This window comes from Hippopotamus amphibius, chromosome 13 (assembly GCF_030028045.1).
Source record: "Hippopotamus amphibius kiboko isolate mHipAmp2 chromosome 13, mHipAmp2.hap2, whole genome shotgun sequence".
Lineage (NCBI taxonomy): Eukaryota > Metazoa > Chordata > Mammalia > Artiodactyla > Hippopotamidae > Hippopotamus > Hippopotamus amphibius.
The window spans coordinates 77,380,962-77,398,456 of NC_080198.1; the positions used below are offsets into that span (position 1 = coordinate 77,380,962).

General features: G+C 36.2%; 1 protein-coding gene across 1 annotated transcript in view; it reads right to left on the minus strand.

Moving 5' to 3' along the window:
• LOC130834858 (bifunctional heparan sulfate N-deacetylase/N-sulfotransferase 3) overlaps positions 1 to 17,495 on the minus strand; it is a 149,987-nt gene that overhangs the window by 64,292 nt on the left and 68,200 nt on the right. The window contains exons 4-5 of the mRNA XM_057705855.1: positions 8,056 to 8,241; positions 3,016 to 3,144 (exon numbers count right to left, since the gene is read on the minus strand). Coding sequence (XP_057561838.1) covers positions 3,016 to 3,144; positions 8,056 to 8,241 — 315 coding nt within the window. The remainder of the gene's footprint in view (positions 1 to 3,015; positions 3,145 to 8,055; positions 8,242 to 17,495) is intronic.

The following is a 17,495-nucleotide window of genomic DNA, read 5'->3' on the forward strand; positions in this document are numbered from 1 at the left end:
GAGCCTGATGGGCCCACCTCCCAAATGAACCTGAACCTCAACGTCTATTAATCAAAATCTCTGCATCCAACCCACTTCCGAGGTGTGTGGCCTGTGACATTGGAAATTCTCATTTGGAAAAGGCTGAGGTTTTCTCTCTTTTATGCAGTGCTGACCTTGTCTTTGAAACTCTTTATTTGTATTAAATTTCCAAGGTTGACACTTTTTTCTCTAGTAATGTAAAATACTTTGGTAACAGTAGAACATTTCAGGCCAGACAGTTATTCTGTTTAAGGAATATAGGTATCTTTGCTGTGATCTATTCTAGTTTAATTCTGCGAGGTACTTCCTTGTAACCACCTCTCACCACAATACTTGTAAAAGTTATTGAAATACCTTGATATTATATGTTGACATATGGGAAGAAAATATTAAAAGCACATTAAATAAAATCCTGCTTATATTTTTGTTTTCAACTCAAGTGTATTTGAATATATTTAAAAGCCATATGTATGTTTCTAATGCACATCTGCCTTTTTGAAGTAAACAGCAAACTCATTCAGCATTCTCAGAAAATGATACTTTTAATCGAGGCCTGGAGTATTACTGAAGCTCACAATGACTATCTTTCAGATCCACTATGATTAAAATTCTTATCTTTCCTGCAGCTAATACCTACTTTGATTCCATTAAGGTTTCTCATTCTGGCCTAAAAAGAGTGTCATTTGCCAGATAACTAGCATGCCTAAATGCACCTGGACCTTTCTTAATTTTGACACAAACTTTATGTAAACATTTAATTTGGGGATGCAGAATTCATAGGAAACAGGCCACCACTCCTCACTCTGTTCTGCAAGGCAAACACCACTAACTAAGGAGAGTAGTCTTTCCTTGGGTAAAACTTGAGCTGAGTCTAGAAGTGGGCTTCTTCACCACAAATCTCCAGGGAACTACAGTTGCTTCCAAAAATCAGAGTTCACATGCCAGATGAAGTTAATTTGGATTCCTTGCATGTCTTATAGTGTCTAACAAGATCTGTCATTTATTTCAAATCCCAGCATTTATCTGAAAGTAGCTGTCTACTGAAAGTTTTCTGAATCAGAAAAGAACAAGTTTTATGAAGTTTTTCTCTCCCCTTTATTCCCTGTGCATCTCCTCAGCAAGACAAACAAAACCGCCAAATGTTATTGATGAAGGCCTGGAAAGTAGCAAGGTTTGCTAAACATTTAAAGAGTTTGTTCAGTGAGTTTAGTCCAAATTAGCATCCAAGAATAACATAAGCTCGACTACAAGGCTTTTTTTCAATTAAGAAAATAATTTTTTTTCCCTATTTTTGGTGGGATCTTCCTGCAGGCCTAAACCCGTGTCCCCTGCTTTAGCAGGCAGATTCTTAACCACTGCACCCCCTAGGAAGTCACTAATTTGGTTTTTAATTAGTAAAAAATATAATATTTATTGTAAATCTATTGAACATGAATGATCTAATTTTGAATTTCTTTCATGTTAAATAAACTAATTTTGTTTAGAAAGTTCTGAAATTACAATACCACCAGGAATTTCTTAAGCACCAAAGCAACTACTGGTTAAAAAAATCAAATGGGGGGCAGGTGGTGGGATGAATTGGGAGATTGGGGTTGACATGTACGCTAATATGTATAAAATAGATAACTAATAAAAATATCAAAGAGATGATTGCTTGTTCACAGGCCTATTGCTCTATGATAAAAGGAAATATAAAAATCAGAATTTTACAGATTACAGATTAAAGAGTCTTAAAATTATTAGTGAAAACGTTACCATATTAAGAATATTTTAACTGAGTTTTCAGTTCATAATCAGGTGTTAGTTTAGTTCTTTTGCCTATGTATTACTGGCTGAATTGAGAAAAAAGAGAACAAAACCATATGAAATGATTCCAAAGATATTTCCATTTGTAAAGAATAGATAAGTTAGAAGAATCAGATTATTTCTGATATATAAATCAGAATTATTTATATTTTCGGGGGGTGTGAAGAAGTTTATTAACTTCAAACTATGGTGATTTTTGGATATACATGCTGATTTTGCCTAAAGATAAGTTACTCTTACTTCTACCTCATCTTCTAGAAGCTGAGAAATAGATAGCTATTGAATACCAGTAGATGATGAAAAATACCTGCAATTTTACTTGCAAGACCTGTAAAATTAAGGTCAAGAGAGGGGTCTTTCAAATTTTATTCTCTTTATCCCTCTCTTATCTAACTTTTATGCTGGTAGAATTTTTTCACATTTGGAAAATTACTTTTTTTTTTCATCTTGAACATTGCTACCACCAGGGACAAATTTACTATAAATAAATACAGTTTTACTTTTTATGTCAGTGATCTTCAGAATGGAAATAAAAATCCCTTCTTTTCCTTATACACCTTATTTCAATTAGTTCTTTCTCTATGTATAGAAGAAATATAACATTTATAACATTGGCTGCAAGCAGAAATAAGTACAAACGGTTCATTTGGGAGCTGACACCCTGGTGTTAAGAAGTAAAGGAGGAAGAACAGTAGCCCAATAAAACAGGCTGCTCTGCCCCGGCCTGAGACGCAGCAAGATAAGATCTAATGCGAATGTTCCAACAGTGACTGTTATTTGTTTATCTAATTCCTCTCCCATTTTTATTCTATTTTTCTTTTAAATAAGAAAAAAATAGAAGTAATAGTCACCTAAATGAAAAACTGGTCCTACTGGGAACTGGAGAGTTTTATAGGTGAAAAATCCTTTTCTGCATAAAAGCAAGAATCTCTGAATCTTGATCACTTTCCAATGCAGGGGAGGGTTTGCTAGAGCACTTCCTTGGCTCTTCCGTAAGTTCCTCATGTCATTACTACTTGTAGAACTAGTTTGCCCCCGTTACTGGATGTGGTTCCATTTAGTTTTTAACTACTGTTTTAGAACGGAAACTTCATACTGATTGGCTGATAACTACCAAAACCCTGGCCTCTTTGTCATCTGCCCTGTCATTTTTCATTATTTATTTGGAGAATAATTCAAAGTACTTACTGGGTTGAGGACCACAGTGAAGAAAAGTTCACCTCCTTGGATACTCTTGTCCAGCTCTTTAGGACCTCCTGGATATTCTTTATAGAAAATTGTGTGAGTGAAAAGCCCACAGGTTTGTCTTGGAAGAACCTGAAGGAAGAATGAACAAGTAAGGAAAAACTTCCTTTCAACCAGTTAATATGCTGAAACTTAGCTTTTTTTCCTCATGGAAGATAATGCACAATCTGGTGTTATTAGTCAACTCTTTAACTAACACTCCCAAAATTCTTCACAGTGTGGGAAAGTGGGGATGACATCACTATAGCAGGAAGACTGAAGAGAGTGGAGGAAATATGTTAAAACTAAGATAGACTTTGAATTATTTTAGCCACTTATCTATTTTAAATCTCCAAGTCATTACTTCTGTTATGAAGCCTAGTAGATTCCAGCATCTTAAGAAGTAAACCCCCCCCACCAAAAGTAGAAATGAGACTTTAAAAATATTGGACTTGCTCATGCTGCACTGTAATTCTAGTAGGCAAAAATTTTAAGGATAATACTTCTATCAATTTCTACACATGCATTAGAAAATGAAGTCAATTATTAACTTAATGTGATTCTTAGGAAATGACATTTTAAATTAGAACAAATATTTGAGACAGAAATCCTAGTTTCTGTTGTACTCTGAAAGGACTACTATATGTTGTAGTAATTGCCCCAAATTTTAAGTCTGAAGCCTGCCAGTTCCAAAAGCAAGAAAGGTGATGCATCTGGTTAGTAATTTTTATAGAGTGTCACAAACAAAATGATAAAATGTCACTTAGCAAAAAGTTTTCTTTTCATCTTTTGTATATAGAAGCCATTATTTACTTCAATTATACATATTTCTGATAAGGATTTTTTTTTCAAATTCTTAGAGCTTTCCTGGTAAAATATCAGTACAATTATAAAAGAAAGGGTGAACAAAAGCTGTGCAAGATAGTACAGTCTTTAGCTAAATTTTATATAATGACTTCTTTATGACCTGCTTTTGTCATTACGCACCTGAAGTAGCAGAAAATGAATGAATATACTTTGGAGAGATACAAGTTGTAAAGAAGCTTACACAGGCAAGTCTTCTGCTTATTGTCCTAAGCAAACTGCTTCATTTTTTCTTATTCTGTCTTGATTCTTAAAGCACAGTTGGTTCAATGCTTTCAAAATATTACCTGTACAGGAATCCCCATGCTTTGCAACCCCCTAGAAATATACTGAACGTGTGTTATAATAAATTTCAATCTAGTCCTTGGAAGGTTTTCTTGGAAAATATAATTCTCAGCTCAATCAATACATTATATATTCTGTGTAAATCAAAACTGTATCTATCCTATTTATTTTGGTAAACTGGTAGAAGTTATGTCCTTAGAAGCTATTTTATCTTGATGAAATCATTCCAAGAACTTCAGTTTAACTGCAGAGTATTAGCTCTGATGATGTTTATGTTTAAAAGCATTATACATTCTCATAATATTATGCACAAAATCAACAACAAAAAAGAACTAAGTGCAGAGGTATTCTAACTGAATCAAGTATATCCCCTAACAATTCATGAAAATGTAATTTCCTGGAAATTAAATTTTACGTAGCAGTTATTTATTGAACAAATACTTATTCAGAATTCTTTGCAAGTCCAGGTAGGAGAACACAAAAATATATCCTTTACATTTTTGAAGGATTTAAGGTACATTGGGATAAAGAGAAAAATGCCAAAGCTAAATAATGAAATGGCTACATGTAATTAAATGCCAGGTTAGTTTTACATTTTAAATGTGAATGATTCTGAATTGTTTTTAGGATTCAGTTTGATATCTTGCTTGAAAAACTATGGCAACATACAGACCAACTTTGGGATATGATTGCCTAGCTGATTCTATGCAAAAGGGAGAGAGCAGTGAAAAGAAATTTGAGTTTCATTTATTTCTCCAATTATTTGAGTTTGAACAGAGGAAAGAGGAAGTGTCAGGCTTTACCCTGCAACTCTGGGGAGGATCACACTTGCTGAGAGGATGAGTCACTGTGAGCCCTAGGATGGTCAGTGGACCACCAAAGGAGGCTGAGGAGATCATCAGAGTGAAGAGGGTCATATCCCATTGCCTTGCTCCCTAAATCCAATGCAACAGCATACTGAACATGTTTCTTGAAATAGCTCTCTTGTATTAGAGAAGAAATAAGAGAGGTTTTAGGCATTCTGCTGTGAACTGCTCTCTAGAACTGTTTCTGCTATCAAATTCAAACTTTGAGATACTGATGGGCCCCTGGAAAGCTTATAGCTGCTGACAATAACTAAGAGATGGTTATGAAAGCCGTAGTCATAAGAATCTTGGCCAGTGGACCTAAAGCCAATATCCTGTATATAAGGCCTGAATCTAGAGCAACTGCCAATAAATGCTCTCATTAAGACCACCCATGAGGCTGCCAGCAGGATTAATGGGAGTCTCTACCAATGGGTATCTCCATTAGAAAGAGTAAGTAGATTATCAGAGCTGTAGTCTAATTGTTTTGAGGTTTCTGGCTCTCTCAAGAGAGTCACATATAACAACCAGGGGTTAGGGTAGAGAGTCCTGGTTTTCCATCAGTTCCTTACCGAATGAAGAGAAAAACTGCCAAGTAGATAATGCAATAGGACTGAAGCCTCAGAGCCTCTGACTAGGGCACAAACCCTTGAAAGGTGGTAACCTCATGGAGTTACAAGATGATGTGTTATAGGAGTTCAGAGGAGAATAAGATCAGTGTAGGCCTGACCTAGGTATTGAGCTGCTAGGTGTATACCAAGGTGCTTTACATATAATTATATAAGATATGGGACTTGATACTGGGGAGTAAAGGGAATAGGAATAGGTAGAGAGTTGGTGAGAAAGACTTTCAAGGTGGAAAGAATGACAAAGGCCCAGACATAGCGATATTGCTGCAGAACTTTTTGTTTGGAGTAAGTCTCTGTCAGCTAAGGGAAAATAGGAGATAGAAAGGTAGACTCAGTTTAACTTGTTTTCAGGTCCCTGAAGAGCAAGTTAAGGGATACAGAAACAACTGCAAAGAATCAGATTAGGCCGACTAAGACAAGGCAGCATTTTAGGATTAAAAGGTTGGCACTGTCCACGGGATGGACTGCAGTGAGGGGTGGATAGAAGCTGTAAATAGACAAAATAGGAAACAGCACCATGGTTTACAAATGAAAGTCAAGGCAGTAAATTAGGCTATGGGAAAGGAAGTGAAATTTAAAAATATTATGAAGGAATTACTGATGGAATGTAGAGACCGATTGGAAATGGTGGGGGAGAGGGTGGTCAGTGTGATATTCAAATTGCAGAACTGAATTAGGGATAGCAGGACCAATACCTAGTTTGAAGGGAAGATAATGTTTCATTTAGGGCCTTATGAGTTTGATTTGTGAATAGATCCTCAAACCCCAAAGTTTCCCTCATTCATACAACAGAATACAGGTGTGATCTAAGTAAGGTTCATTCCTCGGTACCCTGCTCTTTTTCCTTTGTGATCTCTCCCTAGGAGGGCACATTGGCTATTGTGGTCTCAGCTTACAACTCTATTAGGATGACTCTAAGCCCTGAGAGCTTAGAGAGCTCTCTAACTGCACATCAACTTGGAACATTTCTCACTTGAAAATTCTCATCCAAGGGCCCACAAAGCAAACAGAGTTTCCATGGATTGCTGCATCAGTGGAACCACAGGGATAGTTCCCTCAAAACAGGAAATCTGTTAGAGCCTATATTACCTGTCAGATTCATGCATTTATAATACAGGTAAAATATGTTTTCCAGGAGAAAACACATGTCATGAGACATATCCAAGCAAGTTTTCTGGCAGTACAGAGAGAAAGAGAAACGAAAGAGAACACCATTGAATAAAGTCCTTGGAGACTTAAGTTTATTATTCTACTAAGACTGCTTATGATTTAAACACGACAGGAGAGTATTGGCATGCTTTTAAATTATACTATAACCCACGTCAAAACACTGGCAGCTTGAGGCACAGTGAGTTCATTTTTAGTAAGGAGGAAAGGCAGGTGGGATAGATGTGGCCATTACGTCCCCATATAGCATTTACAACAGTTTTTATTGAGGGAAAAATAAAGATGGAAGTTGATCCAAGTTCATTATCCAGTCTGTAGCAATACACATGTCATTATCCAATCTGTAATTTTTGCCGACATAGGAAAACTGTCTGAAAAGAAGTCAGTTACACCTAATTCTAGAGGGTAGACAACTGTTCACAGTTGGACAGTGTTATGGTGCCTGACCACATAGCGTTCTGTGTGGTGTTCCTTTCCAGTGTGTGTCTAAATCAGGAGGCCTACTCCCAACTGCACCAGTGTTCTTTAGATTTTCTGATTTGGGAAAAAAATTAGGATTTAATTACTTACTTTGGTCTCACAAAGTATTAGATAATAATATATCCTGACAATATACATTCGTCACCGGTGTAAAAACACAAAACAAAACAGAGAAGTTTTGCAGAGGATTCGACAATGGATATAAACAAATTCAGTAACATCATCTCTCATTTGTGCTCTATATGATGTACAATCTGTTAATGCTCATGCAGGACATGCAGCTTCCTGTTGTAAATAGTTGAGGTTTTTTGTTTTTTGTTTTTGTCTGACATAATAAAGAGAAGGACACAGTTTGGCTTGTAAAAGAGAGGCATGGTAATATATATAGAGAGAGCTAGTTTTACATGCTAAATAACTTTTTGAAGAAATGATGGCTTCTATAAATTATCTGCAAGTTAGATGTAATGTGTCCTTAGTATTTTAACATCAGCGCCAGCTTAATAGTGTCCGTAAAAAACATTTTAAAGTTATACTTGAAGAATTGAAAAGAAATGACTTTGATTAAAACATCCTTTGCTTAGATATGAAAAATGTGTTTCCTGCTGCATGGAGCTTTTCCTCCTGTTAAGTTTTTACTACTTGGTTCTTCTCTTTAGTTCTTTCTTCAAATGAGGAACGTAAGTCTGGCAGAACAAGGTGTAAGGTGTACCCTACGCATACCGGAGGAAGCTCACCATGATGTTTTTGTGGATGAAGCCCCTCCGGTATCTGGCTGGTTTCAGGTGTGGATATTCTTCAGTGCTGGTGATTCTAATATTCCAAACCTTCTTCCAGGCCTCGTATAGCTGAACGTGAACAGGGTAGACGCCCGAATGGTGAGGGGCCACTGCGTAGCCCATGTCAGTAGGAATGCCGTGCTCCTAAGATCAAGCAAATGTTAGTTAGAAAGTGGGAAGATTTATCTGGATCCTATTTTTACCCCAGGATTTTCAAGTGTACTATAAATACATTTGTTTTAATCCATCATTACTTAATTGTGTGGCAAAATTAAAGTGATAAATATCGAGACCTCTAGACTTCATGAAGACTGAGAGCCACTCCACCAGTTTTGATGATGATACATTTGTGTTTAAGAGGTGGCGGGACAAGACCGGTGATTTTAACGAAGAATGTGAAAGAGCCTGCATTCAGTGCATCCTGTCACAGCCACCTGTTCCTGCATCCTCACGACCTCAGTAAGTTAAATGACAAACACTCACTACAAACAACACTCAGCACTCCCCACAAAATAAAACCAGCATTTATCAGAGGGCAGAACACATTCTGCATTCACTAGACTTGCTAACAGGATTTTATTTTGCCTGTAGCCCAGTTTCTACCAAGTTTGTTATGTTTCTGTTGGCCCCCTCAGCAAGTGGGCCAGTAATAGACAATGTTCCCAGCCTCATTAGAAGCACACACTTTTGATTAGAAAATGTGGTAAAGTTTTATAGAGCAATTTTCTCTGAAACCAAAGCCCTGGTTATAGTGAAAGTAGAAGGTACTGAAAGAGCCAAACAATCTGGAAATTTAGTTGATTTGAAATCCAGCTTTAGATATAAAATGAGTCCAGTTTTAGAAAATTGTTTCAAAATCCCTCTCGCTCTCTCTCTGTCTCTCTCTCTCTTACTATTTCCTCTATTCACTTGGTCCTGACCAAGGCTGGACATTCTGAAAATAAATCTATGTAATAACTGGACTATTTTGGAGGGGACTTGGGACAACTTTGTATACTTCTGATTATTCTTCTTCGTTTGAGATGGTCCATTATTCCTGATATAGTCTCTTTAGCATAAAAGACGAAATGTCTTTTATTGAAAGAACACTCTCATGGCTTCAGTAGTAAACATGTATTTTTTCCTCCTGAATGATATTTTATTTTTCTATCTGTATTTTTCAATTGCTTTATAGTCTTCAAAAGTTCTACCCAAACAGACTTCCTTTGACTGGGTGGTGGCTTTTCTTCATGCCAAAGTGCAATTTCACATACAAAGAACCATAGCATTAGGTTGCTAAATGCACTGAATTGTAGAAATATGCTACAAATGGATATGGAAAAAGTGGAAAAGGCATGGCTAGCTTTGTTTTTCAATCTAAATAACAGGAGGTGAAGGAAGTGTATGAGCACTTGAACGCAGAAGGAACATGGGTTGCCAATCATTTGTCATCACCGAAGTATCTGTCAGACTCCTTCGATACGGCATAAAAGCCTCTCAACCTACCTAACATAGCTTATCTCCTATCAGCATTCATCCTCCCCACCCCAATTCCTAATGATTCCTTTCATGTCTTTGCTGTACACTGTACATATTGTCTACCGAACTGGAAGGCTCCTTTCCTCTTATCTCGTAAACACTTCATCATTCAAAACTCAGCTCAGCCAGCTGTGGCTGAGGATGCTGGAAAGGGGAGCTGCCACACTGTTGCTGTGAGGAAGAGAACAGGTGGAGTGGATTATACTTGTGTTTCTGAAGGGTGAGAGGAAAGTTTCATGTTCTTCATTTTATTTTCATCTTCATTAGAAATTACCATAACTAGGCAATTACTATTATATCATTTAGAATTTCACTAGAGTGAACTGAAATATCTCATTGCTTTTTTTTTTCTGATTTTTAAAAACTCAAACTAAGGCAGTTTTTTTTTCAACTAAAAATTGCTTACCAATGCATACTTTGTGTTAGAAAAGGTCAGTGAAGTATTCATCTAAAGTGGTTTAAGAATAGGGGTGCAGTGATAATGGACCAGTTGAAAGAAGATGAATTTCAATCACAGAAATTTAAAGAAAAATAGTGAACAATTATGGGTTAACGATTTTTAAAAGGGTACAGGAAGAAGCAAGAATGAAATTCACAATGACAGGAACTACATTATAAAATTCAAATATCTCCAAATCTGTGAGAAATTATGCTGACAGAAAGCTCAAGGTAGTTTTAAATACCTGTAAGTGGTCAGCTATTTCTTCAGAACACTATGTAAGAAAAGGATGGTCCAGCCCAGCAGAGACATTTCCCTTACTTTGGAATATTCCCATATATTTGCAAACCATCATATACACAATTTGCGTTTTTCTTTTTAGCTTTTAACACTAAAGAAATACTGAGGTTTTTTCAGTCTCTCTCATCTTTTATTTGTGTGCTGGTGGCACAGTGGCGGAAAACTCCCCTTCTGGAGTCAAACAGATCTGGCCATTTCACTCTCGCATTTATCACCTGGGTGGCCTTTGGAGAATGATTTATCACCTCTAAGCTTCATAAGAGGTTCAGAGGAAATTAAATAATATATATGGAAAGCATTTAGTGAGGTTCCTGAAACACGATACACATTCAGTGAATGTTATTATTGTTGTGTCATTCCTGTCCTGCTTCCATTTTAAAATAAGCTATCATCGTACTTCACTCGACTGTAACGTGGAAATTACGAAAATACTGGGCCACCCTTCCTTTCAGTGAAAGAAAACGGCTGGGTTTGGGGATTCTCCCTTGTGAGGCTTCTGTGACTTCTATCCCAGCGTCCCTTCTTGGGCCTGCTTTCCTCCCGGTCTGTCTAAATACCCTCAACCAGTGCCATGTGGCTCTGGCCTGCAAATCACTGCGCATTAGCTAGTGGGCAGTCTCTTTTAAACGAGACGAAGGCAACATAAAGTGGTCCCCAAATTTGCATTCAACACCAGGGAGAACACCTGAAATCTTATTGGGTAGGAAAGTTTGGGCTAAGATTGCAGGTCGTACGTTCTGGAAGGCAGACTATTATGTATGAGAAGATTGAGTCTTAATGCTAAATTCTTGACTGATTATTCTCTTCTAGATCTTTTAATTTGAAATTAAGTACATTATTATTTTGGAAGCTGGAGCAAAAAAGTCTAAAAGAGTAGACATTTTAGCTTAATAAGTTAATTCTCCTTATTTTTTTAATTAATCTTGGTTAAAACTAGCATCTTAGATCTAGGAACTCTGTAACCTATATCAAAATTTCCCTAATAAAGGACGTGAACCAAAAAGACTGGGGAATATGCCTATGTTACTATACAATGTATGTTAAATACTTAGAACACAAGAGTGGGATTAATTATTCTCACAATTGAACCCTTCATCTCCACCTCTCAGCTCTACCAGAAATGCTCTTTCCCCAGGGTTCCTCCATGCCACTAAATGACATGGTTAATTATCAACCAACTAGTTGCTGTGTCAAAAAGATAGAGTCTAATCTTGATACCTGTTTCCTCATTCTCTCCTAAATCTAGTTCATTATCATGTCCTAATAGCATACCTCTAGTATAAATCTTAAATCTATTCATTTTCCCCCAGTTCTATCCTTATCATCCTCACCACCCTAATCCAATCTACCATTTTATGCCATGGCCTTCCAGCATAGGCTCCTAACCACTCTACCCGTTTCCTCTCTTACCTGCTTCCAATCCATTCTCTACATGGCAGCCAGAGTAATACTTAAAAGACCCAAAGATGACCATGTAACTTTCTACTCAACATCCTTCCATGGTTTCCCCTTGCATTTAAGATAAAATACAAAATCCTTGGGTGGTCACGAGCCTTGCGTGGTATGCCCCTTGCTTCTCTCTCCTGCCTCATTTTGCTCCACCCTCCACCTTTCATTGTATTAGTCACATTAATCTTTTCCTGAAACTCACCAAGTGATTTCCTCCCTCAGCATCTTCCCATATGTGGTGTTCCCAGACTGGAATTTCCCTACTCCAACTCTTCACTTAGATACATTTGGCACCTCTTTTAGGTACTTTATTCTGTGATATCTTCAGAGAAGCCTCCACTGACAAGTCCCAATGTAAATGAAGTCACGTTAAGAGTTCTCTTAGTAACATTCATCTGTTTTTCATGGTACACAGCACAGTTTGTAAGTGAATACTGCTTCCTGTGATTGTTTCTTAATGTCTCTCGTCCTCATTAAACAATAAGCTCCATGAGTTCTCGGTTCTGTTTTATTCACTGCAATATGCCCCGTGTCTTGCCAACAACGAGCACTCAACAAATATTAATGACCAAGAGTGTGAACTGATTCTGACTACCTTCCTCTCATTCTAATTTTCACTTTCTCAATTATCTCCAACTGTCAGTTCATCTGCAGAATGGACATATGGTAACTCACAGAGAAACTTAGCACCTAGACAAGTAATACTTGAAAACACTTTTGAGACTGTAGTTAAAAATTATGCAAGTGAAAAATAGACATTTATTACTATGAATTTATATTTAAATTATACTGTATAGAATTAAAAATTGCAAGATTTTCCTAAATTGTGCATTCAAATGTTTCCACATGGAGAATGCGAAGATAACACAATTTCATCAAGCAAAAAGTGTTGCAATATTTCTTAGAAAAATTTTCCCAAAACTAAAAGAAAAAAAGGAAAAAATTGGCTTTCCGGTATTTGAGAAACACAATAACTTCATTCCTGAAGAAATCATTGTTTATTACTATCTTTGATAATATTTATTTATTTAAATTCTTGCTAGTAATCGAGTGGTACTTTTAATATTTTTCTCTATTTCAGTCTTTCTCAAGAGAAGAACATTTTAAATTTACCTATTTCCTTACTTCCCAGATTAGCAAGTATGCAAACTAATGTAATGAAAAAAAAAATGATAGGAAATCAAACAGATATTCTGTATTCTACAGTCAAAACAATCTAAAACTTCATTATAACATAATTTCAAAATACTTCTAGATGCTTTTCTGCGGTTCATTTGGATTAGAATGTCCCATTTCCTCAGCATATAGAAGTTCATGTTTTGGTTAACTATCTCATAGTACTGAGAATTTACATTTACAATTAAAATGGGCTTGCAATAAAGTTTCCCTATGTTTATATTTGGTGGTATATTTTGGAGTTGTTTCTAGGAGAAATTGCTTCGCTTCAGTTTTTAAAGTGGCTTCCTTAAAAGCTGTGGCTGTTTGAGATATTATTTCACATGTAATAGAAAATAATACGTTTTCCAGATAGTAAGAGCTTGTTTGGAGAGTGGAATTAGAACTTTTCCACTAAAAGACACATGCATACACATATGCATGTATACACAGAAACGCACAAAATAGGTGAAGAAAAAAATTTATGAAACTACTCCCTTGGATTTGAGGAGCATTTTAAAGCTTCTAAAGACTGTTTTCCTAAGGTTATATTAATGAGCCACATGTGAATTTTAGCTGATGAGAACCTGTGGGGCCTCTGGCACTGGGAGAAGGAGTCCTATAGCAGTTGCTGTGGCTTGGTGGCAGTAAGAAATGGCAGTGATGCTGGCCCAATGTAGCTAAAGTTACTATTTAAAGGAATCTTACTTCTTTCTTCACTTAGAACAAAACCAGGCAAGTCAGGATTTATCTCTAGGTTAGGGAATTAGGTTTGGTACTGAATGCTAAGAGTGTAAATATTAGAATATGTTCCTGTGATAAATGATGGCATTTCTGGCATGATATGAAATGAAAGCTCTTGAAAGAAATAATTACCTTAATATAAGAATCTGATATTTCATTTTTTTCAATTGTGAAATAAAGGGGTTGTGCAAGTAGTCACTAAGATTCAGATTTAAAATTCTGTGTTTGACATAATCTTTGCGGTTTTAGAAGTTGTCTTATATTTGGATGCTAAATATAAATGCCCTATTTTTAATCCATGATCTAATCTTAAACTAACATGTGTAATTTTCTTCCTACATATTTAAGGAAGTGATAACGCCCTAAAATGTGATACACATATTTACATAAATTTGGTCAATATTTATAGAATTGGCCCCTAGATTTCTTTCTAGTTTTTTTTTTTTTTTTTATACAGGGTGCTCTTTAATTCATAATATAAATTCTGTTTGCCAGCTGGTATGTGAAAAATCTGCAGTGATGATCATGTTGTTTTTAATAGATTCAGTTTGAGTTTAAAATCATCCTCTGTTGGCAGCTGTTGTATAATTAAAAAACTGGCTGGTCTTCATCATCTCTGGTTTCTGGGAGGTAAGCTCCAAATCCTTGGAATTTTCTAAGTTATAGGAATGTCTTGTTATTCATGGTGGGTCCCTGAGACCGAAGATCTGAGTTTATGTTAACAAAATGACTTAGTTCAGAGTTTGGCCATATCAGAAAGACCAACTATGCAATTAGAGAGTTGGAGCTTTGAGCCAGCTTGTATAAGCCTGACCTCTAGGCAGGGGAGGAGAGTCGGAGATTGAGTTCAATCATGCGGCCAGTGACTCAATCAATCATGTCTATGAAATGAAACTCCATTAAAAACACTGAACATCAAGGCTGAGACAAGTACCCTAGTTAGTGATATTCTTATGGGTCCAGAAACCCCAGGAAGGTGATATGCTTTGTCTTGCAGTTTGGATTAAAAACAAAGAAACAAAAAACCCCAAAAAACATGGCTACAGTAACAAAAGGTACGAAAGTCTTTGGATAAAGGTGTTAATAATGAGATCTTCAGAATGGCATTACAGTAACTCATAAAACAGAAGTATGACCTTATCACTCTGAAGTCACTCAGATCTGGAGAAGAGTCTATAGTGTTTCGTTAACTATATAGTGAGAACAGAAACTTATTTTTCCCATATTCAAAAAGAGCTGGGGAGGGAGGGATGGATTGGGAGTTTGGGATTAGCAGATACAGACTATTATATATAGGATGGATAAAAAACAAGGTCCTATTGTATAGCACAGGGAACTATATTAAATATCCTGTGATAAACCATAATGGAAAAGAATATGAAAAAGAACATATACATGTACAAAGCTGATCTACCTGTTGGTGCTTTGTGACAACCTAGAGGGGTGGGATGGGGAGGAGGTGGTGGGAGGAGGGCTCAAGAGGGAGGGGATATGGGGATATATGTATAAACATAGCTGAGTCACTTTGTTGTACAGCAGAAACTAACACAACATAAAGCAATTATATTCCAACAAAGATGTATAAAAAATATATACATGTATAACTGAATCACTTTGCTGTATAGCAGAAATTAACACAACTTTGTAAATCAATTATACTTCAATAAAATTTTTTTAAAAATGTAAAAAAAAAAAAAAGATAGTCAAACCCATGACAATAAAATCATCAGTGTCTACCAGGGAATCTTGGGGAGAGAGTGCAGCTTCGTACCATGGAGGAAGCACAAATTTAGAAGTCCTGGGCTCAATCTCAGTGCTGCCCTGCATTAGCTGTGGATCCTCGGACAGGTTATACAACTATACCAAACCTCAATTTCTTTATTTGCCAAGTAGGGCTAATAAAACAAGTTATCTTACTGAGTTGCAGAGAATGAAAGATATAAGCAAGTTATCTTACTGAGTTGCAGAGAATGAAAGATATAAGCAATGTTAAAGGTCAAGTGCCATTTAACTTCCTTTCATCTTATTAACACTATTCTCTTTCTTTTTGAAACAACGACTAAAACAAGGAAACAAAGGTAAACTAAGAATCCTTCTACCATCACTTCCAGGACCACCCCCCCACCCCCAAACTCATAATTCTTATTTAAGAGAAGACATCTCTTAAAAGAAAATACACTATCATTATCAATCTTATGGAAAAAAAGTTTTACCAAACACTATACATTTCTTCTGGAAAAAGTAATTGATATTATGTATAAAGTAGGAGCTTAAAAATATCCTTGGTGAGTCAGTTTCCCCCTCTTAAACAAGTTCATTCGTATCATCTTTATTATAGACTCCTCATATAAGTGATATCATATGATATTTCACTTTGTCTGACTTACTTCACTCGGTATGACAATCTCTAGGTCCCTGAACTTATGGTTACGGGGGTGGGAGAAGGAGGGGAAGGGATGGTTAGGGAGTTTGGGATGGACAGGTACACATTGCTATATTTAAACTGGATGACTAACAGGGACATACTATATAGCACAGGGAACTCTACCCAATATTATGTAACAACCTAAATGGGAAAAAAATTTGAAAAAGAATAAAAAAAAAATCCTTGGTGAACCATAAATTTGGTAAGGCCATAACAATGACACCAGCAAAAGCCCCTCCTCGACACCACATATTCCCCTTCAAGCACGACCCTAAGTAAACAGCTGAATTATTTAAGAACTTAAATGAAATTTAGTAAGCCAAATGCATTAAGAAATTCCAGAAACACATATAGAAATATCAAATCACTAGGTTGTGTAACAGGAACTAACATGGTGTGGTAGGTCAGTTACACTTCAAACACCAACCAACCAACCAACTCACAGAAAAAGAGATCAGATTTGTAGTTTCCAGGTGTGGGGGGCAGGGGAGTGGGAATTGAATGAGTGTAGCCAAAAGGTACAAACTTCCAGTTATAAGATAAATAAGTACTAGGTGTATAATGTATGACATGAAAAATATATAATGAAAGTTGTTAAGACAATAAATCCTAGGAGTTCTCATCACAAGGAACAAGTTGTTTCTATTTCTTTAATTTTGTGTCTACATGAGATGATGGATGTTCAGTGGACTTACTGTGGGAATCATTTCGTGATGTATGTAAGTCAAATCATTATGCTGCACACCTTAAGCTTATACAGTGCTGCGTGCCAATTGTATCTCAATAAAACAAAGAAAAAAAAAGAGAAATTCCAGAAACAAAAGTTAAGCTAATAATTGAGTACCAATACAGAAAAAGGGTTACAAAATGTATGTATACTCAGCTTTAACCTTCATTGTCACTTGTAATCTCTGAGAAAGAATTATTTTGGGGAGAGTGACAGATTTTCTTCGAGTCTTCCCTAATAATTATGTAATTTATTTCAAATAAGTTTCTTTCCATTTAACAGAGCATGCTGTTTTCCTCTCTTAGAGTTCCCTTCAGAATTTTTGAAGTGTCGTCATATCTTTGTTGAGTGTCTCATAAGTAAGCACTAAAGGGTACACTTTTGTAAGAATACTCAAAAGAATGATGTAAACACTTGTACTTTGCACAGGCCAGGTTGATTTTTTTTTTTGAATTGCTAAAATTTCTTCAAGTAAACACATGAAGGAGTTTGTAGAAATGTAAAAAAAAAAATGAATCTATGAAGCTTTATTTTTTTATGCTGTAGCAAAATAATTGAAAATAAAGTTATCTAGAGACATAGTGGAGGAATTGGAGGGTTTAGTTTAATCCAGCTTTCTCAGGGTTTGAAGCCATGAGTTT